At 48.3% G+C, this 19,141-nt stretch overlaps 2 protein-coding genes across 6 annotated transcripts in view; one reads left to right on the top strand and one right to left on the bottom strand.

Annotated features, from left to right (window-relative positions):
- Positions 1 to 2,482, bottom strand: part of DRC3 (dynein regulatory complex subunit 3) — a 39,072-nt gene extending 36,590 nt beyond the window's left edge. For both annotated transcript variants that reach the window (XM_055386049.2, XM_055386050.2), the window contains exon 1: positions 2,323 to 2,482. In XM_055386049.2, the coding sequence (XP_055242024.2) occupies positions 2,323 to 2,482 (160 nt within the window). The remainder of the gene's footprint in view (positions 1 to 2,322) is intronic.
- Positions 2,483 to 7,610: 5,128 nt separating this feature from the next.
- Positions 7,611 to 19,141, top strand: part of TOM1L2 (target of myb1 like 2 membrane trafficking protein) — a 127,352-nt gene continuing 115,821 nt past the window's right edge. For 2 of the 4 annotated variants that reach the window (XM_019027116.4, XM_063706624.1), the window contains exon 1: positions 7,639 to 7,802. In XM_019027116.4, coding sequence (XP_018882661.1) covers positions 7,751 to 7,802 — 52 coding nt within the window. In that variant the 5' untranslated portion in view covers positions 7,639 to 7,750. Of the gene's footprint in view, positions 7,803 to 19,141 lie in introns of all 4 variants that reach the window. The other 2 variants (XM_004042152.5, XM_019027115.4) reach the window with 2 other exon arrangements.

Below are 19,141 nucleotides of genomic sequence, written 5' to 3'. Positions count from 1 at the left end.
CCTTCCCCTAGAGCTGGATTGCTGCCCTGCACCTCTCCTGGGTTCCCAGGGCTGGGTGGGACTGCCCTTCCCTTAGAGCTGGATTGCTGCCTTGCACCTATCCTGGGTTCCCAGGGCTGGGTGGGACTGCCCTTCCCCTAGTGCTGGATTGCTGCGTTATGCCTCTCCTGGGTTCCCAGGGCTGGGTGGGACTGGTGCCTGTTCTTCAGCTCCCTGTTTGTGGCCAGATTTCCCAGAATGATACTGGCCACAATTCCCCCCTGTGCTTCCAGGGTGGGGCCAGTTCTGCCCCAGCCTCCTGGCCACCTCCCATCCCTGGGTTGGATTTTCCAGGTGCCTTTTCTGGCCCTGATCTGACAGCCCCCAGCAGTAGCACTCCCCCTGTGGCTCCTGCACACCGGGTGCTCTGCCACACACGCCAGCATGCTGGCTTTTTCCCAGGTGTCAGCAGTTCAGGAGGAAAAGCCAAAACAACACAGCAAATCAGGATGTACTTGGCAGTTAGCTCTAAATGAGTTACCAGCATGACAGGACTGCCAAAAAAAGCCGATTTAATCTTCAACAAAGACACTAAATCTGCCTCTGTGGCCACCACCTCGGCCAGGCCTGTGGTCATTACTCACTGGAGTACAGCAGTGGCCATCTTACTAGATCCTTGCCTCGGCCCCTGGCCTCCACGGTCTATCCTCACGCAGCCAGCAGGGTCCTGTGAAATCCTAAGTCCCATCCTGTCCCACTTCTGCTCAGAACCCTCCCGGGGTCCCCACTTCACTCACTGTAAGAGCCAAACACCTTCCATTGTCTCCAAGCTGACACCATGACCTCCCTGACTTGTCTCTCCACAGTGGCTTCCTCAGCAGAGATGATAAGGCGGGGTCCAGCCTGCCCCAGGCCCTTTGCACTGGCTGCTCCACTTTCCCCGGTGGATCTGCACAGCAGCTCTCTCCCTCGCCTACTTCAAGTTGTTGCTAAATTGTTACCTTCTTGGTGAAGCCCCTGGCCACCCTATAAAACACTGTACTCCACCCCCAACTTCCCTTTTCTCCTCTCCTTCCTTTTTTCCTCCACACCACATATTACGTTTAGCAAATAGTATTATTTTCCTTCTTCATTTTATTTATTTGTCCCCCGTCAAGTTGAATGTCAGCTCCACGAGGACAAGGCTTTTGTCTTTTTTTGCTCATAGTTGAATCCCTAGTGCCTAGAACAGTACCTGGCATCTAACAGGCAGGTGTTCAATACTGGCTGCATGAACCTCAGGTTGGGGAGGGGAAACAGAGGGCAAGCGGTCAGCTGCAAAAGCCCCCTCCTGCCGCACCTGTTCTGTGCCCCTTTACCCCTCTCGGGGCTGTGGCTCAGGGCCCTCCCTGCTTGGGTGGTCAGCCCTGGGAGCCTATGGGCTTCGTGGGGCTGTGCCTGGGCCATGCCTGACTTGCCCACTGTCGTGTCCCTGGCTCTGGCAGCAGGGCTGGACTGAGGCAGGGTCTCAATACCTCCTTGTTGTTGACTGGATGCCGGCCAGCCTAGGGGCCCCAAGACAGAGCAGGAATGTGAACCAGACCAGGTCACTCTGCTGTGGCCTTGCCTGCACATGATACAAAGGGGGGGTCTCAGGACCCCTGCCCACCTCTCACTGCCCTCGTACTGCCTCTGCCTTCACTTACTGTGCCTGGCTTGCTGTGTGAGCCAGGCACTGTGCACGTGCTGTCTCACCTTGTCCCCCCACCCAATGCTTGAGACAGGGATGACAGCCATCCCATTTCACAGACGGGACATTGAAGCAGTGAGGGTCTGCCTGGTCCTGAGCCACATCTTCCCACTCCTGATGTGCCTCCCTGCCTCAAGGGCCTGTGCTCCTCCTGCTACCAGCCTGTCTTTGGTCACCCCTTCCCTGAAGCTGCCATCCCAGTGCCCGCTCTCTCTCATTCTCCCACACTTCCTACCCTCTGCTTCTGGCTACGTGGGACTTCCTAGGCTCTGCCTGCCAGGGACCCCCACTCCAAGGACACCCATGTGGAGTTGTGTGATGGAAACAGCATAGTCTTGGGGGCTCACTTAGATTTGGCGTGGGACAATTTTATCTTGTTTTCTATTCTTATTCAGAATCAGGAGCGTCGTGGATATTCAAATGATGAAGACACTAAGTATGACGCTTTACAAACATCTGTGCTGCTCCTATGCCTTGTAACCCAGGTAGGCCCTAATGTTGATGTGGGAACCTCGACCGTGGACTTTGCATGGAATCCTGGGGCTTGAAGATGGAGCAGAGAAAGCCAGGGAGGGCCCCACCCTGGCCACCACCCCTGAACCTTGGATACATACTCCGAAAGTCCAGCTGCAGGGACAGGACATCCTTGAAGAGGATGCCCTCCTGCTTGGCCAGCTGCCCGGCCTCCTCCTGGGGGCCCTGGTCCCCGACGGCCAGCTTGAGCATGTCATCGTCCATCACCCTCGGCTCCATCGAGTTGCACGGCCGGTTCATCTTCCCCCACGTTTTCCCTAAAAAACACCGCATTGCTCCTTCACGGCCTGCTTCTTTCTCTGTTTGAGGGCAGGGTCTGGCTGAGGTTTCCCCCTATAGTGTCTTGTGGCCACTGGCACTCTGAGGAATGCCCCACGCCCGGCCCTGGGTCTGCTGCATCTCGGGGTTTGTATACTTACACCAAGACTGCTCCAGGGCTTCCTGGCAACCACCTGGGCCTGTCCACAGGGTTTCATCCCTTGACCCTACAGCCACAGCTGGGACCCTCGCTGGACCCACTGGACTGGTGTCCACACTGGTCTCCCTAGCCTGTGATCTTGGCTCATCTTATGACTGTGGCCCTGTGTCAGGCCTCTGACTTTGTATGCCCATCCTCACTTGGGCTTGTGGGTACCAACCACTGGCTGTGCTCCCTGGGCAGCCCCAGCCAGGCCTGTCAGCCTGCAGCTCCTCTTCCTTGAGCACCTCACCCCCTCCAGGCAGTCATGTGTGTATGCCCCACACCACACCACAAGCTTCTCCTGGTGCAGAGGGAGCCCCTGACCCAAGCTGCCCATTCACGTCCTCCCCGTGGGAGATGTGAACTTGAGGCTGTGGAATGAGAGTGCCCATCGGAGCTGGCTGCTTGAGCTGGGGAGGAATAGGGAGTGTGGGCTGGCTGGGCACATAGTTAAGCAGAGAGCAAGATGGGGAGGAGGCAGATGCACAGAGAAAAGCAGAGATGGGAACCTGGGAATCAGAAAACAAAAGACAAAGGACAGACAGATCGACACAGAGGCTGCCTCCTTCTTGCTGGCTTTCCAGTACCTAATGTCCCTAGGTCCAGGCCTCATGAGAGTTTCCTGTTTCTCACATGAAATCCTCTTCTACTTAAGCTAGCTCCAGTAGGTTATTTTTTAATTTAATTAATTTATTTTTTTTGAGACAGAGTCTCGCTCTGTCGCCCAGGCGGGGGCACAGTGGCGCGGTCTCAGCTCACTGCAACACCCGGATTCAAGCGATTCTCCTGCCTCAGCCTCCTGAGTAGCTAGGATTTCAGGTGTCCACCACTACACCTGGCTAATTTTTTGTATTTTTAGTAGAAATGGGGTTTCACCATGTTGGCCAGGCTGGTCTCAAACTCCTGACCTCAGGTGATCCACCTGCCTCCGCTTCCCAAAGTGCTGGGATTACAGGCATGAGCCACCGTGCCCAGCCTCCAGTAGATTCTGTTGCTAATGGTCCAGAGGGATTTGACTGAGACACCACAGCACAGGGGGGATCTGTAGATTTGGTCAGTCACACTGTGAGGCTGACTCCAGGCTGCTGTTCGTGGCTGGATCACATTCTCATCCTTATCAACCGTCTTGGTGAGGACATCCAGGAGGGATATTTTCCCCCCACTTTCTGCCCCTGATTCTTGCCTCCCTACTGGCCCTACTTCCTATCTTTGTCTACATGCCTTCCCAGCATCTGGGCCTCCCTGAACCTCCTGTCCTTCTGCCCTGCTCGTCCCTGATGCTAGGCAGCCCCTGTGCTCTGTTTTTCATTCCACTGGGCACTGCTGGAGAAACTCCTGGTGCAGGGCTGATGGTGTCTGCTGAAAAGCCAGGTTGGGCCATACAATCCTGTTACCTGGTCTTAGAGACTTCCCTCTAAGACTGCCCTCCTCTTGCCTCCCTGACCATCCACTTGGATGCAGCTTCTGCAAATATGCATCCTCTGCCCTGAACTGTCCCTCATCAAATGTCCCAATGAGGGACACTTCTCTTTTGCTTCCAGGGGAGGCATAGCCTCCACACCCTTCAACCCCTACCCCTTCTCCACCTGTGCCTTCCGTCCTCCCAAGACCTTGGTCCTTTTCCTCCCACTCTCTCCAATCTGTTCACACTGGCTCCACCTCGTTGGGGTGACTGATTCTACCCCCAAAGACAGTTCTAGACCTCGGCCTCTCTCTAGCTCCCCACTCTTATGCAGTGGCTTCCCCTGCGGTTTCCCATAACTTGTCATCAACTTGTCTTTGGGGGAATTTTAATGTGTTATATTTGGCTGATATTTTCTGCAAAGTGGCCTTTTTTTTTTTTTTTTTGGCGGGGGGGAGGTCAGGCGCGGTGGCTCACACTTGTAATCCCAGCACTTTGGGAGGCCGAGGTGGGCGGATCACAAGGTCAGGAGATCAAGACCATCCTGGCCAACATGGTGAAACCCTGACTTTATTAAAAATACAAAAATTAGCTGGGCATGGTGGCGCATGTCTGTAATCCCAGCTACTTGACAGGCTGAGGCAGGAGAATCGCTTGAACCAGGGAGTCGGAGGTTGCAGTGAGCCGAGATCGTGCACCACTGCACTCTAGCCTGGTGACAGAGCGAGACTCCATCAAGAAAAAAAAAAAAAAAGGTGCTATACTTTGGGAAATGACTCTTAATTTTGATTTCAAAACTTTAACTGACTTATCCCTCCTACTTCATCAGGGCCTGGTACCTGTGACAGATCAACTTTGCTTTCAGTCAAGCCCAGCAATTGCTATGCTAGGAAATGGGGGATTGTTATTACATATGCTATTTGTTAAGCACATCAGAGCAGGATTTGGATCCTGACTGTGCATCTTTTGGCAACTCACTTCACCTATCTAAGCCTTGGCTTTCCCATCTGTAAAAGGTGGATAATTTCTCCCTTCTGCATTTGTGTGAGATCACGTGTTTAGTCCACACATGGGTAGTGAGTAACTGCTATATGCTGTGAATAAAACAGATGGACTTTACCCCAGCTTCAGGCATGAATCAAACAATAATACAAATATTTAACTACAAACCATGACAATTTGTAGGTGTAGGGAACTATGAAATTGTACATTAGGGGCACCTGGCCTGGCCAAGGAAGACAGGGCTGATTGGAAGGACAAGCAGGAAAGAAGGAGGAGATAACTTTGTGGAAAGGCCCTTTAGGTGGGAGAGAACAGACTTGTTGCACTTTGGCTGAAGTGATGCAAGTTTGGAGAGGTCTGTGGGAGTTTTGTTATTATCCTAGAATCCCTGGAAAGCACCTAGGGCTTAATAAGGGCAGCAACATTAGCTGGGCATGGTGGTGCATGCCTGTAATCCCAGCTACCCTGGAGGCTGAGGCAGGAGAATCGCTTGAAACCGGGAGGCGGAGGTTGCGGTGAGCCGAGATCGTGCCATTGCACTCCAGCCTGGGCAACAAGAGCGAAACTCCATCTCAAAAAATAAAAAAAATAAGGGAAGCAATGTGATCAGATCTTAGTTTTTAAGAAGCTCACTCTAGCAACAGTACTGAGAATTGCAAAAGTACTGAGGTGAGAGATGACCAGGGTGTTAGCAAGATGTAGATGGGAGAAATTTCTAGAAACTTAATTTACATGTAGGGCTAATGCCAATATCCAGATAAGAAAACAGAAGCTAGTTAAAAAGGTTAATTAACATGCCCAACTTCATACACTTAGCACGTGGCAGAGTCCATTTTCCTAATCATGACTCAACTGTATCCCAGGGTACTGGGGACTATCATTGCCACAGCTCACAATGTTTCTCACAGTTGTCCTGGGTTCAGGGCCAAGGCCCAAACAGTCCTCTTCTATGGGGATCTTATAGTTTACCACCCAACCTGGGTCCCCTTTGACTTGCCTGATGATAGTGTTGTTGAAGACCAGAGAGGTTGGAGCTGGGGAAAGTAGCAGAGTTTTACACAACTGTCAACGGAGTGGCCTCCTCACAGATAACAGATCCAGAATTTTCCTGGGAAACGATAACCTGAGGTCAACAGGATCTGAAAACTATAGTCCCTATTGGCCATGAATTAATAAGAAGAAAATTGGTTGGGCGAGATGGCTTACACCTGTAATCCCAGCTCTTTGGGAGGCCGAGGTGGGAGGACTGCTTGAGTTCAGGAGTTCAAGACCAGCCCGGGCAACATAGCAAGACCCTGTCTCCATTTTTAAAAATAAAAAAAAAATAAATAAATAATGAACAAACTTTTTTTAAAAAAAGAATAAAATCAATCACTTACTGAATGCTTACTGTGTGCTCAGTGCACATGCATTATTTAAGTACATGTAAGCTCCGGAGGCCATAAAAAGGGAGTCCTAATGCCCTTATTTCCCAGCTAGGGAACCTGAGGCTCCAGGGAGGTAAAGGAACTTGTCCAAAGTCGTAAAATGAGTTACTGACAGAGACGGATACAGAACTTGAGTAGCCGTATTCACATCCAAAGCGGTATATACAGTACCAAGATGAAATCATTTGATAGTTATGAGGTCAGATATGATGGCTAAATTCTGGGAAAAGTTATCAGTGGACCGGGTACCTCTCTTTCTATGAAAGGAGGCTGGAAGACGGAACCCCCTAAAAATCCATTCTGGCCCTGCTCCCTCGGGAAATGCTTCCTTAGTATTTTTTTTTTTTTTTCAAAAGCTTGACAAGCCCAGGACTAAAGTGTCTTGGCTGTCTCAGCACGACTGTAAAGTGGCTGGGAGAGGACCTACGTGCTCATTTTATAAATGAGAAGGGCCGGGCCGGCGTCCTCCGAGAAAAAGGTCACAGGAAAGAGTTACGTCGGGCACTATCTGTCCCTGCAAGTCCTCCGGGAGCCTCAGCTCCCAGGTCTCACCTTCTCAAGCGCTGGGAACTCGGCGGTTCCACGCAGCAGACGCGTCTCCCGGTTGCTGGGGAACCAAGCGCCGCGACTTGGTTGCTAAGGGGAAGTCAGGAGGGAGACATCCTGGGTGAAAGTTGACAAGTCACGTGACCACATCTCCGGGTGGTGAAACACTCCTTACACCAACCAGCCGTAGAGAAAACAAATGTTTCTCCAATCAGTACTTTCTATGGGCGGTGATATTCCTAGATTCACCTCTGTTCCGTCCTTCTATTTGCGTGATTGACTCGTCTTTTGTCCAATAATAGTAAGAATCCTTTAGATTGACCAATATACAGAGGAATCAAAATGCGCAGCTTCCTCTTTGGGGGCGGGCCAGGGGAGGTGCCGCCACGGCTGACAGGGACTCCGGTGACCTAGCTCGCTCCTCCGCCCAATCGGACGCTGCGGGGTGGGTGGGGGCTTTGCGGACGGAGGTGTAACGACCAATAGGAGGCGGGCTTTGTAGGTGTCCCCCAATAGAGACGCGGCAAGGGGGCGGGGCCAAAGGCCCTAAGCTCGGCGTTCCAGAGAGTGGGGAGGGGGCAAGTGTCAGTCAGGACGGGAGTCCGGCGGGTTACAGCGGAGACCTAGGTGGCAGTCAGGGGGCCCGGGCCGCTGCGTGTTGTCCACCCAAGATGGAGTTCCTCCTGGGGAACCCGTTCAGCACACCAGTGGGGCAGTGCCTCGGTAAGGCCGCGTGTGGGGCAGGAGGCTTGGCAACGGCGGCCGCTGATCCGGCTGGTGAGGATCGCGGGCCTCCGCCGGGCGCCGGTGCCACTCCACGAGCGGGCTGGGCATCCTGGTCGTCGGGCCTTCGCCGGGCGCTTGTGCCACCTCACGGGCGGGCTGGGCATCCTGGTCGTCGGGCCTTCACTGGGCGCCGGTGCCACCTCACGGGCGAGTTGGGCATCCTGGTCGTCGGGCGTTCGCCGGGCGCCGGTGCCACCTTACGGGGGGGCTGGGCCTTCGCCGGGTGCCGGTGCTATCCCTCGGGCAGGCAGGGCATCTGTGTCCTCGGGCCTCCTCCCGGGCACTGGTGCCACCTCACGGGCGCGCCAGTGCCACTCTGCCAGGAGGCACCCCTGAGGCCCAACTTGGACTCGGAGATGCCCCAGGCTTCCCTGCCCATCAAGGCTCAGCCCTTCCTTTTGCTGCTAGAGGTGGTGCCAACTGCTGGTCTGCTTCCCCAATGCGCTTTGGGAGATGCCACTGCATGTGTCTTTATCCAGCCCAGCAGGCTCACTGCCACTGCCCCAAGGACCCAGTTCTCCCAAACCCTTTGTGGGATGTCACCTTCTTCTCCATCTTTGTCCCTCCTCTTCGGTACCAGCAACCCTCAGACTGGGCACCCTCCCAGAAATGCCCCCTGCTCCGGGACTTGCTAATTTGAGCTGCAACTCAGCTGGGCTGTAGGAAGGACTGGGATAGGAGGAGGGGCTCTTGGAGGGTGATTATCTTGGCAGGGGGATGGCATGCCTGCAGTGCCTCCCAGGAAAGAAGGGAGGCTGTGTTATTTAATGATAAGAGCCCTGGACTGGGAATCATGGAAGCCTGGACTCTAGCAGTGGTTTTGTCAGTGACTCCATATGACCTTGTGCCCTTTCTGGTTTGAAGTTCCCCTGTCTGTCAAAGTGTTTGGAGATGAGATGTGATAGATCCCTTAAAGTTCTCAAGTTTTGATATTCTTTGTAGTACTCTGCACATTGACTGTTGCTTTCTCCCCCACCTCATATTAAATTTACCAAAGCTGAAATCTTTTGTTGGCAATGTAGAGAGAATGGTACTCAGCATTATCTGTTAATCCTATAGGGGGGATGTGGACACCTGGGGACACCAGAGATGGCCAGAATCATGGATGAGGAAAGCCCAAAGTGTAGGTAAAGGAATACTGAAATGGCCACTATATGGGACTTCCTTACTAAGAAAGCAACTTGCCTTTTTACCCAAGGCAGTGGCTTATGCCACTTGATCAGTCAAGAATGCTGATTAGTTTGTTTGAAAACTGGATTCCTCCTGGTTGGTTGAAGGACTGGTAAAACGTCTTTTATGAGCCAGGATCTTTGGTGTTCTTATGGGCCTGATTTCAGCAGTAGTGATTTGTTTATTTTCTGCTTTGCTTATGAAATTTTAGCTACTTTCCAGCCTTTAGTGGAGCCTATAAACTTATTGAGGTCTCTCCTGTTGGCTAATTAGCATTTAGGAGCCTTTCTTTACTTTCTGGCGTAGTATCTTTTATAATGCATGAGGGACCCCAAAAGAGTGTTTTCCCACCTTTTTGACATCTTGTCTCTTGCTGCCCACTGGAGAGTCTCTGGATTCTCACTTCCTTACTTCTTCCCCATGTCCTTTTCCACTCTCTTCAGGTGCTCTTGCATGGCAGCCACACTCCAAAAACTAATTTCCAGCCAGTTAATGGAGGGAGCCAGAAAACTTGCGGGAGTTGTTTTCCTTTCTGTCCCCTTTATAATAGGAAGCTCTACACCTTTAAAATGGCAAGGTAGTAAATGAGGGGTAGAAGTTAAAGGGGATTTAAAATACAAATGTGGTTGGGTGCAGTGGCTCACGCCTGTAATCTCAGCACTTTGGGAGGTTGAGGCGGGTGGATCACAAGGTCAGGAGATCGAGACCATCTTGGCTAACACGGTGAAACCCCGTCTCTACTAAAAATCCAAAAAAAAAAAAAATTAGCCAGGCTTGGTGGCATGCGCCTGTAGTCCCAGCTACTCCGGAGGCTGAGGCAGGAGAATTGCTTGAACCCGGGAGGCGGAGTTTGCAGTGAGCTGAGATTGTGCCACTGCACTCCAGCCTGGGCGACAGAGTGAGACTCTGTCTCAAAAAACAAACAAACAACAACAACAACAACAACAAAAAACCAAATATAAGAGATATAGGGATATATAGCAAGTGGAAAGAGCTTGATACTTCTGTCGGGAAGACCTAAGTTGAATTTTGACCTGACCCCCATTTCTTGGCTGTGTGACCCCAGAAAATTGTGTTGCTTTCTGAGGTTTAGTTTGTCAGTCTTCTGAGAGAGAGAGAGAGAGAAAGATTCCTATTCACAGAGTAATGTAGTTTAAATGAGATAATGTATGAAAACACTTAGCATAGTATCTGGAACATAGTAGAAGCTCAGTAAATTGAAACTGCCACTGTTAATAACAGAATACTTAAGTTAGGGTTGGATTTTCTGTCTGGAGAGGGTATGTGAAACAACTGGCCCGTCTGTGACCTGTGAAGGAAAATACCCTACCAGGCCCCAGGATTCACCATTGCTCATAAGATGCTTGACTAAAGATGATGATGGCTCCCCACTGCCAGGTAGCCAATAGGTCATTTCAGTTCAGTTCAGGTAAATGATTAATGGACAGAATTAGGTTCTAATGTATATTCTGTACTGTTGTGACAAAGTGTCAAAGTGACTTTCTTGATATTTAGTGTTGTTAGTATTCTTTTAAAAGAATGTGCGGGGGTGGGGGATTGGTGGGAGGGAGGGGGAATACAGAAATAAAATAACAACTACAAAGCTAATGATTAAAAACAGCAGCTGTAGGCTGGTTGTGGTGGCTCATGCCTGTAATCCCAGCACTTTGGGAGGCCAAGGTGGTGGATCACTTGAGGTCAGGAGTTGGAGGCCAGCCTGGCCAATATGGTGAAACCCTGTCTCTACTAGTAATACAAAAATGAGCTGGGTGTGGTGGTGGGCGCCTGTAATCCCAGCTATTCAGGAGGCTGAGACAGGAGAATCGCTTGAACCTGGGAGGCAGAGGTTGCAGTGAGCCAAGATTGTGCCACTGCGCTCCAGCCTGGGCGACAGAGTGAGACTCTGTCTCCAAAAAAAAAAAAAAAAAAGGAGAGCTGGTCCCTCTCTGATCCCTGTCCTCAATGGATTTATGGTTTCAGGAGAGAAGACAGAGATGCATGAAACAATGAGTGGTGTAGATTGTAAGTGCCGAAGGAGTCAGAAAAAATTCAGAAGAGGCTGGGGTGACAGGGACTGGCTTCTTTGAGTCTGAGGGCTGTTCATAAAGGATGGGTAGGAACTCTGCATGCAGAAAACAATATCATTGGGCCTAGGGACAGCTGAATGAGGCAGGGAGTGGGGCACAGGCACATCTGTGAGCACCAGTCTGAATGGAGCAGAGGTGGCTGTGGGGAGTGGTGGCAAGTAGGGTTTGGGCACAGGATGAAGCCCTGCTCTGGATGGGTGGCATCAAAGACTACATTCTTTTTTTTTTTTTTTTTTTTTTTTGAGATGGAGTCTCACTCCATCACCCAGGCTGGAGTGCAGTGGCGCGATCTAGGCTCACTGCAACCTCCGTCCCACAAGTTCAAGCGATTCTCCTGTCTCAGCCTCCCAAGTATCTGGGATTACTGGTGCCTGGCACCGTGCCGGGCTAATTTTTGTATTTTTAGTAGAGACAAGGTTTCACTACCTTGGCCAGGCTGGTCTTGAACTTCTGACCTCGTGATCCACCCGCCTTGGCTTCCCAAAGTGCTAGGATTATAGGAGTGAGCCATTGCGCCCGGCCCAAAGACTACGTTCTTTAACTGACTTCAACTTTTAGTCTCTTTGGACCTAATTTTCCCTGCTTATAAAATAATACTTCTCAACAGCTGCATGGGGCTTACACCTAAATAATTTTGTCTGTTCACTTCAGTAGGCAGTTATGAGTGCCTGTGGGGGGCCAGGCCTGTGCCAGGCTCTGGGGATACAAATATTAACAAGCTGCTCTTAGGGAGCCTTCGGTAGAGGTAACATGCTCACAAAAGGTGTCCTGGGTCTGAGCGGTTGGTGGAGTAATTCTTACTCTGTCTTATGCGTGGGCCTCATGTGAGCATTCTAACCTGGTACGATTTAGTAGAACACTTAGCGTGTTCATCTCAAGTTAGCGGCTAAGACCACAGTCTGACATACTTAACTATGCATTTCTTGCATCCATCCCGCCCTTTATTCTGGAGGGCAGTTCCTGAGTAGAAAGCATGGTTTAGAGAGAGAGTAAGCTGGACAGGTGTGGTGGCTCACACCTGTAATCCAGCACTTTGGGAGTCCGTGGCGGGTGGATCACCTGAGGTTAGGAGTTCAAGACCAGCCTGGTTAACATGGCAAAACCCCATCTCTACTAAAAATACAAAAATTAGCTGGGCATGGTGGCACGCGCATATAATCCCAGCTACTCGGGAGGCTGAGGCGGAAGAATCCCTTGAACCTGGGAGGTGGAGGTTGCAGTGAGCCGAGATCGTGCCATTTGCTCTCCAGCCTGAATGACAGAGCGAGACTCCATCTCCAAAAAAGAAAAAAAAAAAGAGAGAGAGAGAGAGAAAGCCTAGCCATGGTGTGCAAGGCTAAGAAGTGTGGTGGAAGAAAGAGTACTTACTTGTATTTCTTAATTTTCTGTTCTGCAACAAGCTTCAAAATGTTAACTGTCTTAATCTCAGCCTTCCACAACTGCTTGGAGTTGGATGACATACATGGGGAGTTCCCCAAGTCAGGTCCATTGTGTCTGCAGCAGTTTGCAGTTTTCCTTGTGTTGGCTAGAAAAAGTTTTCAGAAAATCCTTTTCCAAGAGTAAAGTTTAGATTCAAAGATCAGTGAGTAGTTAGTTAATTCTGACCAGAATATTGGGAGTGGTGGGCATGTATTCTCTTCATTGTTCTGCTTTAATAAACAGGCTATTCTGTTGCAGAGTTTGTTTGTAGACTGACTGGTGTTGGACATAAACTACTTCATAATATCCTGTGAATGGTAGACGTTTAACCTGGCTATTTGTACCAAGAATAGTTAGTTGTCCCTCAGATTGCTATGTGTATTAGGGTTCTCTAGAGGGACACAACTAATAGGATAGATGTTTATATTAAGGGGGGTTTATTAAGGAGTACTGACTCACACAATCACAAGATGAGGTCCCACAGTAGGCCATCTGCAAGCTGAGAAGCAAGGAAGCCAGTCTGAGTCCCAAAGCTGAAGAACTTGGAGTCTGATGTTCAAGGGCAGGAATTTGCAAAGCCCTTTTGCTTCAGTCGTTTTATTTAGTGTTCACAACCTTGTGAGATATACAGGAAGATAACTGAAAGGAACTTATAATTATTAAGTACCAACTATATGCAAACTCTGTACATAGAATCTCATTTAACCCTCACAACATTTAACTATTTGGGTGTTATCATCCCTGTATCACATAAGGAAATCGAGGCTCTGAGAAGTTAAGAGACTTGTGCAAGGTCAATGGCAGAGTGAAGCCTAGAGTCTACTCCTGATCCAGTGCTCATTGTGTGCTGCCATTTATGTTACTTTTTGCGCTCAGAACTCATGATTCAGCCTCAAGAGAATCACCTGGAGGGCTTGTTAAAAGTGGATCCTACCCTCAGAGTTTCTGTTTCAGTAGGTTTGGGGTGGGAAGTAGCATTCTACATTTCTGTCAAGTTCTCTAGTGATGCTGATGCTACTGGTTCACTTCGAGAACTGTAGTTCTTGATTTGAAGTTCTGTTTCTTTAATCTTTTCTTTATCTTCCTTCAAACATTAAATGTAGGTTTTCTTGTGGACAGGCTAAAAGAGTGATTATTTAGAATTTGTTCATTTATTCATTCAGTGGCCCTGTACTATCTGTATATAGCAAGCTGAGAATTTCCCAGTGTGTAGGTATCTAAATTAGATCAGATAGAAAGTAGTTGCAAGATTGGATAGATAAATGCAGTAGGAAAATGTAGGAGGGGAGGGGTGACCTCAGGTGGTAATAATAATAGCTAAAGGCTTTTGGGTTTTTTGTTTGTTTTTTTGTTTGTTTGTTTTCCAGATGGAGTCTTGCTCTGTTGCCCAGGGTGGAGTGCAGTGGCGCGATCTCAGCTCACTGCAACCTCCACCTCCTGGGTTTAAGGGATTCTCCTGTCTCAGCCTCCCAAGTAGCTGGGATTACAGGTGCCCACCATCATGCCCGGCTAATTTTTGTATTGTTAGTAGAGACAGGGTTTCACCATGTTGACCACGTTGGTCTCAAACTCCTGACCTCAGATGATCCACCCACCTTGGCCACCCAAAGTGCTGGGATTACAGGTGTGAGCCACCATGCCCGGCCCCGTTTTTGGGGTTTTAATAAAAGTTTAATGTTGTATTCCTATGTGCCAGAGACTGAAGTGGGCACTTTATACATCTTGCAGTCATTCGATCCTCACAACAATGCTGTGAGGAAGGTACTGTGATTATCTCCATTTTCACATGGGGACATTAAGACAATGAGAAAGTATGGAACCTACCTAAGGTCACACAGCTAGCAGTGAGGGAGCTATAGTCTGAATGCAGCATTCTGGCTCCAGAGCTGGTATCCTGTCACGCTGTGCTGCCCTCAGCAAGAGTAAAGTGAGGAGGAACACTGTAGGAGGGAAGGAAGAACTCAGGAAAACTCTGAGGAGGTGGTGTCTGCTGAGCAGGGCTTTGATGAATGGGGAGGATTTGGTTTGTGTAGAAATGGAAAAGGATGTTTGGTTTCTTGGCAGAGACAACTTGAGCAAATGCTGGATATTAAGAGGTAGGCGGGGGTGATGGGATTTATTCTGTGTGCCTAGCAAAGGGGAGTGATAGGAGGTGAGACTGGGAAGGGAGGATAAGGCCTGATTGTGTGGAGGGCTTGCTTCATATGTTGGCTAAGTAGTTTGAACTATTTTTTAGAGGTACTGGGGAGACATGAAAGACTTCTAGGGAGGGGAATAGCATGGAAGCATGAATATCATTACAGAGGTAGGGAGATTTCTCCTTAGCAGTCACCAGAAGATCATTCTCTCTACCATGAAAGCCCGCTTCTGTGCAGAATCGGGGAGGGAAAGTGGGGGAAGGAGGGGCGATGTTAGCTGTGGTCACTGCTGCTTCCTCTGAGGTCAAGGGTAGGGACACTGTCTATGAAGCCCCCTCAGAAACAGAAAGGTGCCAAGGCAGGTTGATGGAGCATTGAGAAGAAGTCTAGTCTAGAGCATTTGTCCTTAATTGCCTGGACAGGTCTTAAAACCCTGACACTGAAAGTCACGTGGGGCGTCAGCCTGCTCCTCCTCCTGCTCTGTTTATCATATACAAGGACAGGGCTGACATATTCCCAGGGCTTTTCTAGAGGAATGCCACTGCTTAGGAGTGGGCTATGGGAATATCTAAAATTCTCATATAATTGTGCTTTTTATTTATTTATTTTTTTTTGAGACAGGGTCTTGCTTTGTCGCCCAGGCTGGAATGCAGTGGCACGATCGTAGTTAAAGCCTCAACCTACTGGGCTCAAGTGATCCTTCCGCTTCAGCCTCCCAAAGTGCTGGGATTATAGGTTTCAGCCACTGTGCCCAGCCTTTCATTGTGCTTTTTACAAAACGATGTATAACCGATAGAAAATATGAAAGATATAGAAAAAATGCAAAGGAAAAAAAATCTCCACAATGTGCATCCTCACAAATTTGTTGAGATGCTTATTTCACATAATGGAATACTTTTGTATTTCACTGTTCATCTTCTCATGCCTTGAAGAGGCGACATTGTAGAACCACTTTTAGCATATTTCTGTATAATCTACATTTATTTATTTATTTACTTGGGATATTAGGAAAGGAAAACGGTGTAAATACATTGCCCAGAGGAGCATCAGTTAGGGGTTGTTGCTCTTGACCTAGCAGATAAATCACCCAGAAATGTTGTGCTAACCTAGTAGTCTGAAAAGATATAAATAACATTCAGGCTTTTTCTGCTGACCCAGCTTGTTGAGGTTAAAAGAGGCGACTTTTAAAACCAGTCTCAGACTTGGTTACATATGTTATTGCTCCCTCCAACCTTCTTGATTTAGGAGATTCTCTGCTTTTCTCCATTCGGTCATCAAGCCTGATGCCCATCAGCCCTCACCTCTTCCTACAGGCAGCCTTCCTAGGCCACCCTGTTTATGGTGATGAATCTCTTCTCTGAGCTCACAGTGCTTGCTATCCATATCATTCATTTGGCTCTTCTCTTATCTATAAAATAGAAAATATTACTTGTCCTCCAGGTTTTTGTGACAATTAAATGAGATAATGTGCTTAAAATCCCTAGCACGGTGTCCTGCAATCAACTAATATAGACTTCTTGATTCCTTCCCTCCACTGTTACTGTTGTTATTTATCTTGTGTTATTTATCATGTGTTTATTGCCATACCTTCTGAATAAGGCTGGAGGCTCCTCTACTTTCTGTTTCCTTGTGACCTTCACAGCACATGGTAGAGTATATTCTTCATAGTTATTCACTCTTTTTGTCACTGGTATTTAGCATCTTTGAAAGCTAACATTACTAGCCATCATTTCCTGGCCCCTCACCATGTGCCAGGCACCTTGCTGAGTGCTGTGCATACTTATCTCATTTAAAAAATTTTTTCTCTGGAAGCACTGTTATCTTCATCTTACAGGTGAAGAAATAGAGACTTAAAGGGGTTCAGAAACTTGCCCAAGGTTTCCTGGCTCAAGTAGGCGGAGCGGTCCTCTCCAGCCAGGGGCTGTAGCTCCAGCGTTTTTCTTTGTTCATGTTGCCTTTTAGACATCAAGCATGGTCTGTTTCCATTTGGACAAGAAGGAGCCTAAACTGATTTCAAATAGGAATTCCAGAAAGATAGCATAGTTCCACCAATAGGAATGTGGATTCCCATTGCTCTCTCTTTGTTCTCTTCCAGCACTTAGCACTCTTTGTTCTAGATTGGAGTCAGTCCCATCTTTGCTTCTCGATGGACTGCTTTTGTATGAGTCCAGTAACTGTGCTAAATCTCAGTTTCCCAATCTGTAAACTGTGGTGGTGAAGGGAGTACAAGAATACTTGCACCATCACATCTTACAGGGGTCAAGTAAGTATGTAAAATCAAAATGTGTTGTTATGTTTTACATCATTTAGACTAAATGTTCCATGAGGGCACCGGCACCTGTTTCTATTTATTCTTTAAAAAAAAAAACCTGATAAAATATATATAACAAAATTTACATTTTTTTTTTTTTTTTGAGACGGAGTCTCACTCTGTTGCCCAGGCTGGAGTGCAGTGGCACGACCTCGGCTCATTGCAACCTCTGCCTCCCAGGTTCAAGCGATTCTCCTGCCTCAGCCTCCCAAGTAGCTGGGACTACAGGCACGCGCCACCACGCCCAGCTAATTTTTTTGCAATTTTAGTAGAGATAGGGTTTCACTATGTTGGCCAGGTTGGTCTCGATCTCTTGACCTTGTGATTCCACCCACCTCAGCCTCCCAAAGTGCTGAGATTACAGGCGTGAGCCACCACACCGGGCCCAAAATTTACAATTTTAACTGGTTTTAAGTGTGCAGTTCAATGGCATTAAATATATTCACATTGGGCCAGTCGCGGTGGCTCATGCCTTTAATCCTAGCACTTTGGGAGGCCGAGGCGGGTGGATTGCCTGAGCTCAGGAGTTCGAGACCAGCCTGCGCAACACGGTGAAACCCTGTCTCTACTAAAATACAAAAAAATTAGCCGGGCATGGCAGTGTGTGCCTGTAGTCCCAGCTACTCGGGAGGCTGAAGCAGGAGAATTGCTAGAGGAGGAGGTTGCAGTGAGCTAAGATCGTGTCACTGCACTCCAGCCTGGGTGACAGAGCGAGACTCCGTCCCTAAAAAAAAAAAAAATATGCAACAATCACCACTAGCCATCTCTACAACTCTTCTAGTCTTGCAAAAGTGAAATAATATCTCCCTGTTCCCTCCTCCCCCCAGCCCCTGGCAACTACCATTTTACTTTGTCACTATGAATTTGACTACTCTAGGAACCTCATATAAGTGGAATCATATATTTATTATGAAACCTCATATAAATGGAATCATATAGTATTTATCCTTTCGTGACTGACTTCACTTGCATAATGTCTTCAAGTTTCATCTCTGTTGGAGCATGTCAAAGTTTCCTTCCTTGTTAAGGCTGTATAATATTCCATTGTGTGTTTATACCACATTTTGTTTATTCATTCTTCCATTGATGGTCACCTGAGTTGCTTCCACTTTTTGGCTATTGTAAATAATGCTGCTATGAACATGAATGTACAAATATCTATTCATGTCTGTTTTCTTTTCTTTTTTTTTTTTTTTGAGACAGAGTCTTGCTCTGTTGCCCAGGCTGGAGTGCAGTGGTGCAATCTCTGCTCACTGCAAGCTCCACCTCCCGGGTTCACGCCATTCTCCTGCCTCAGCCTTCCGAGTAGCTGGGACTACAGGCACCTGCCACCACGCCCGGCTAATTTTTGTATTTTTAGTAGAGACAGGGTTTCATCGTGTTAGCCAGGATGGTCTCGATCTCCTGACCTCATGATCCGCCTGCCTCGGCCTCCCAAAGTGCTGGGATTACAGGTGTAAGCCACCGTGCCCGGCCCTTCAATTTTTTTTTAAGAGACAGGTTCTCCTTCTGTCACCCAGGCTAGAGTACAGTGGCATGATCATAGCTCCCTGCAGCCTCAAACTTCTGAACTCGAGCAATCCTCCTGCCTTAGTCTCCTGAGTAGCTAGGACTATAGGCATGCACCACCATTCCCAGCCAATTAAAAAAAAAATTCTTTTTTTGTAGTGGCAAGGCCTCCCCATGTATCCCAGACTAGTCTTAAACTCCTGGACTTCTCGGACTCAGGTGATCCTCCCATCTTGGCCTCCCAAAGTGTTGGGATTATAGGACGTGAACCCCTGCACTTGGTTCATTTTTTTTTCTTTATAGTAGCCATCCTAATGGGTATGAATTGGTGTCTCATTGTGGTTTTGATTTGCATTTTCTTCGTGATTAGTGATATTGAGCATCTTTTCATGTGCTTGTTGGCCATTTGTATGTCTTCTTTGGAGAAATGTCTGTTCAAGTCCTGTGCCTAGTTTTTAATTGGGTTTTGTTGTTGTTGGGTTTTAGGAGTTCTCTATATATCCTGAATATTAATCTCTTATCAGATGTGTGATTTACAAATATTTTCTCCCATTCTGTGGGTTGCCTTTTTATACTCTGTTGATAGTGTCCTTTAATGCACAAAAGTTTTAAGTCCAGTTTCTCTACTTTTTTCTTTTGTTG

This window comes from Gorilla gorilla, chromosome 4 (genome assembly GCF_029281585.2).
Source record: "Gorilla gorilla gorilla isolate KB3781 chromosome 4, NHGRI_mGorGor1-v2.1_pri, whole genome shotgun sequence".
In the NCBI taxonomy this organism is placed as follows: domain Eukaryota; kingdom Metazoa; phylum Chordata; class Mammalia; order Primates; family Hominidae; genus Gorilla; species Gorilla gorilla.
Note: the sequence above shows the minus strand (reverse complement) of the source record. Positions and strands in the feature narration are given on the sequence as shown.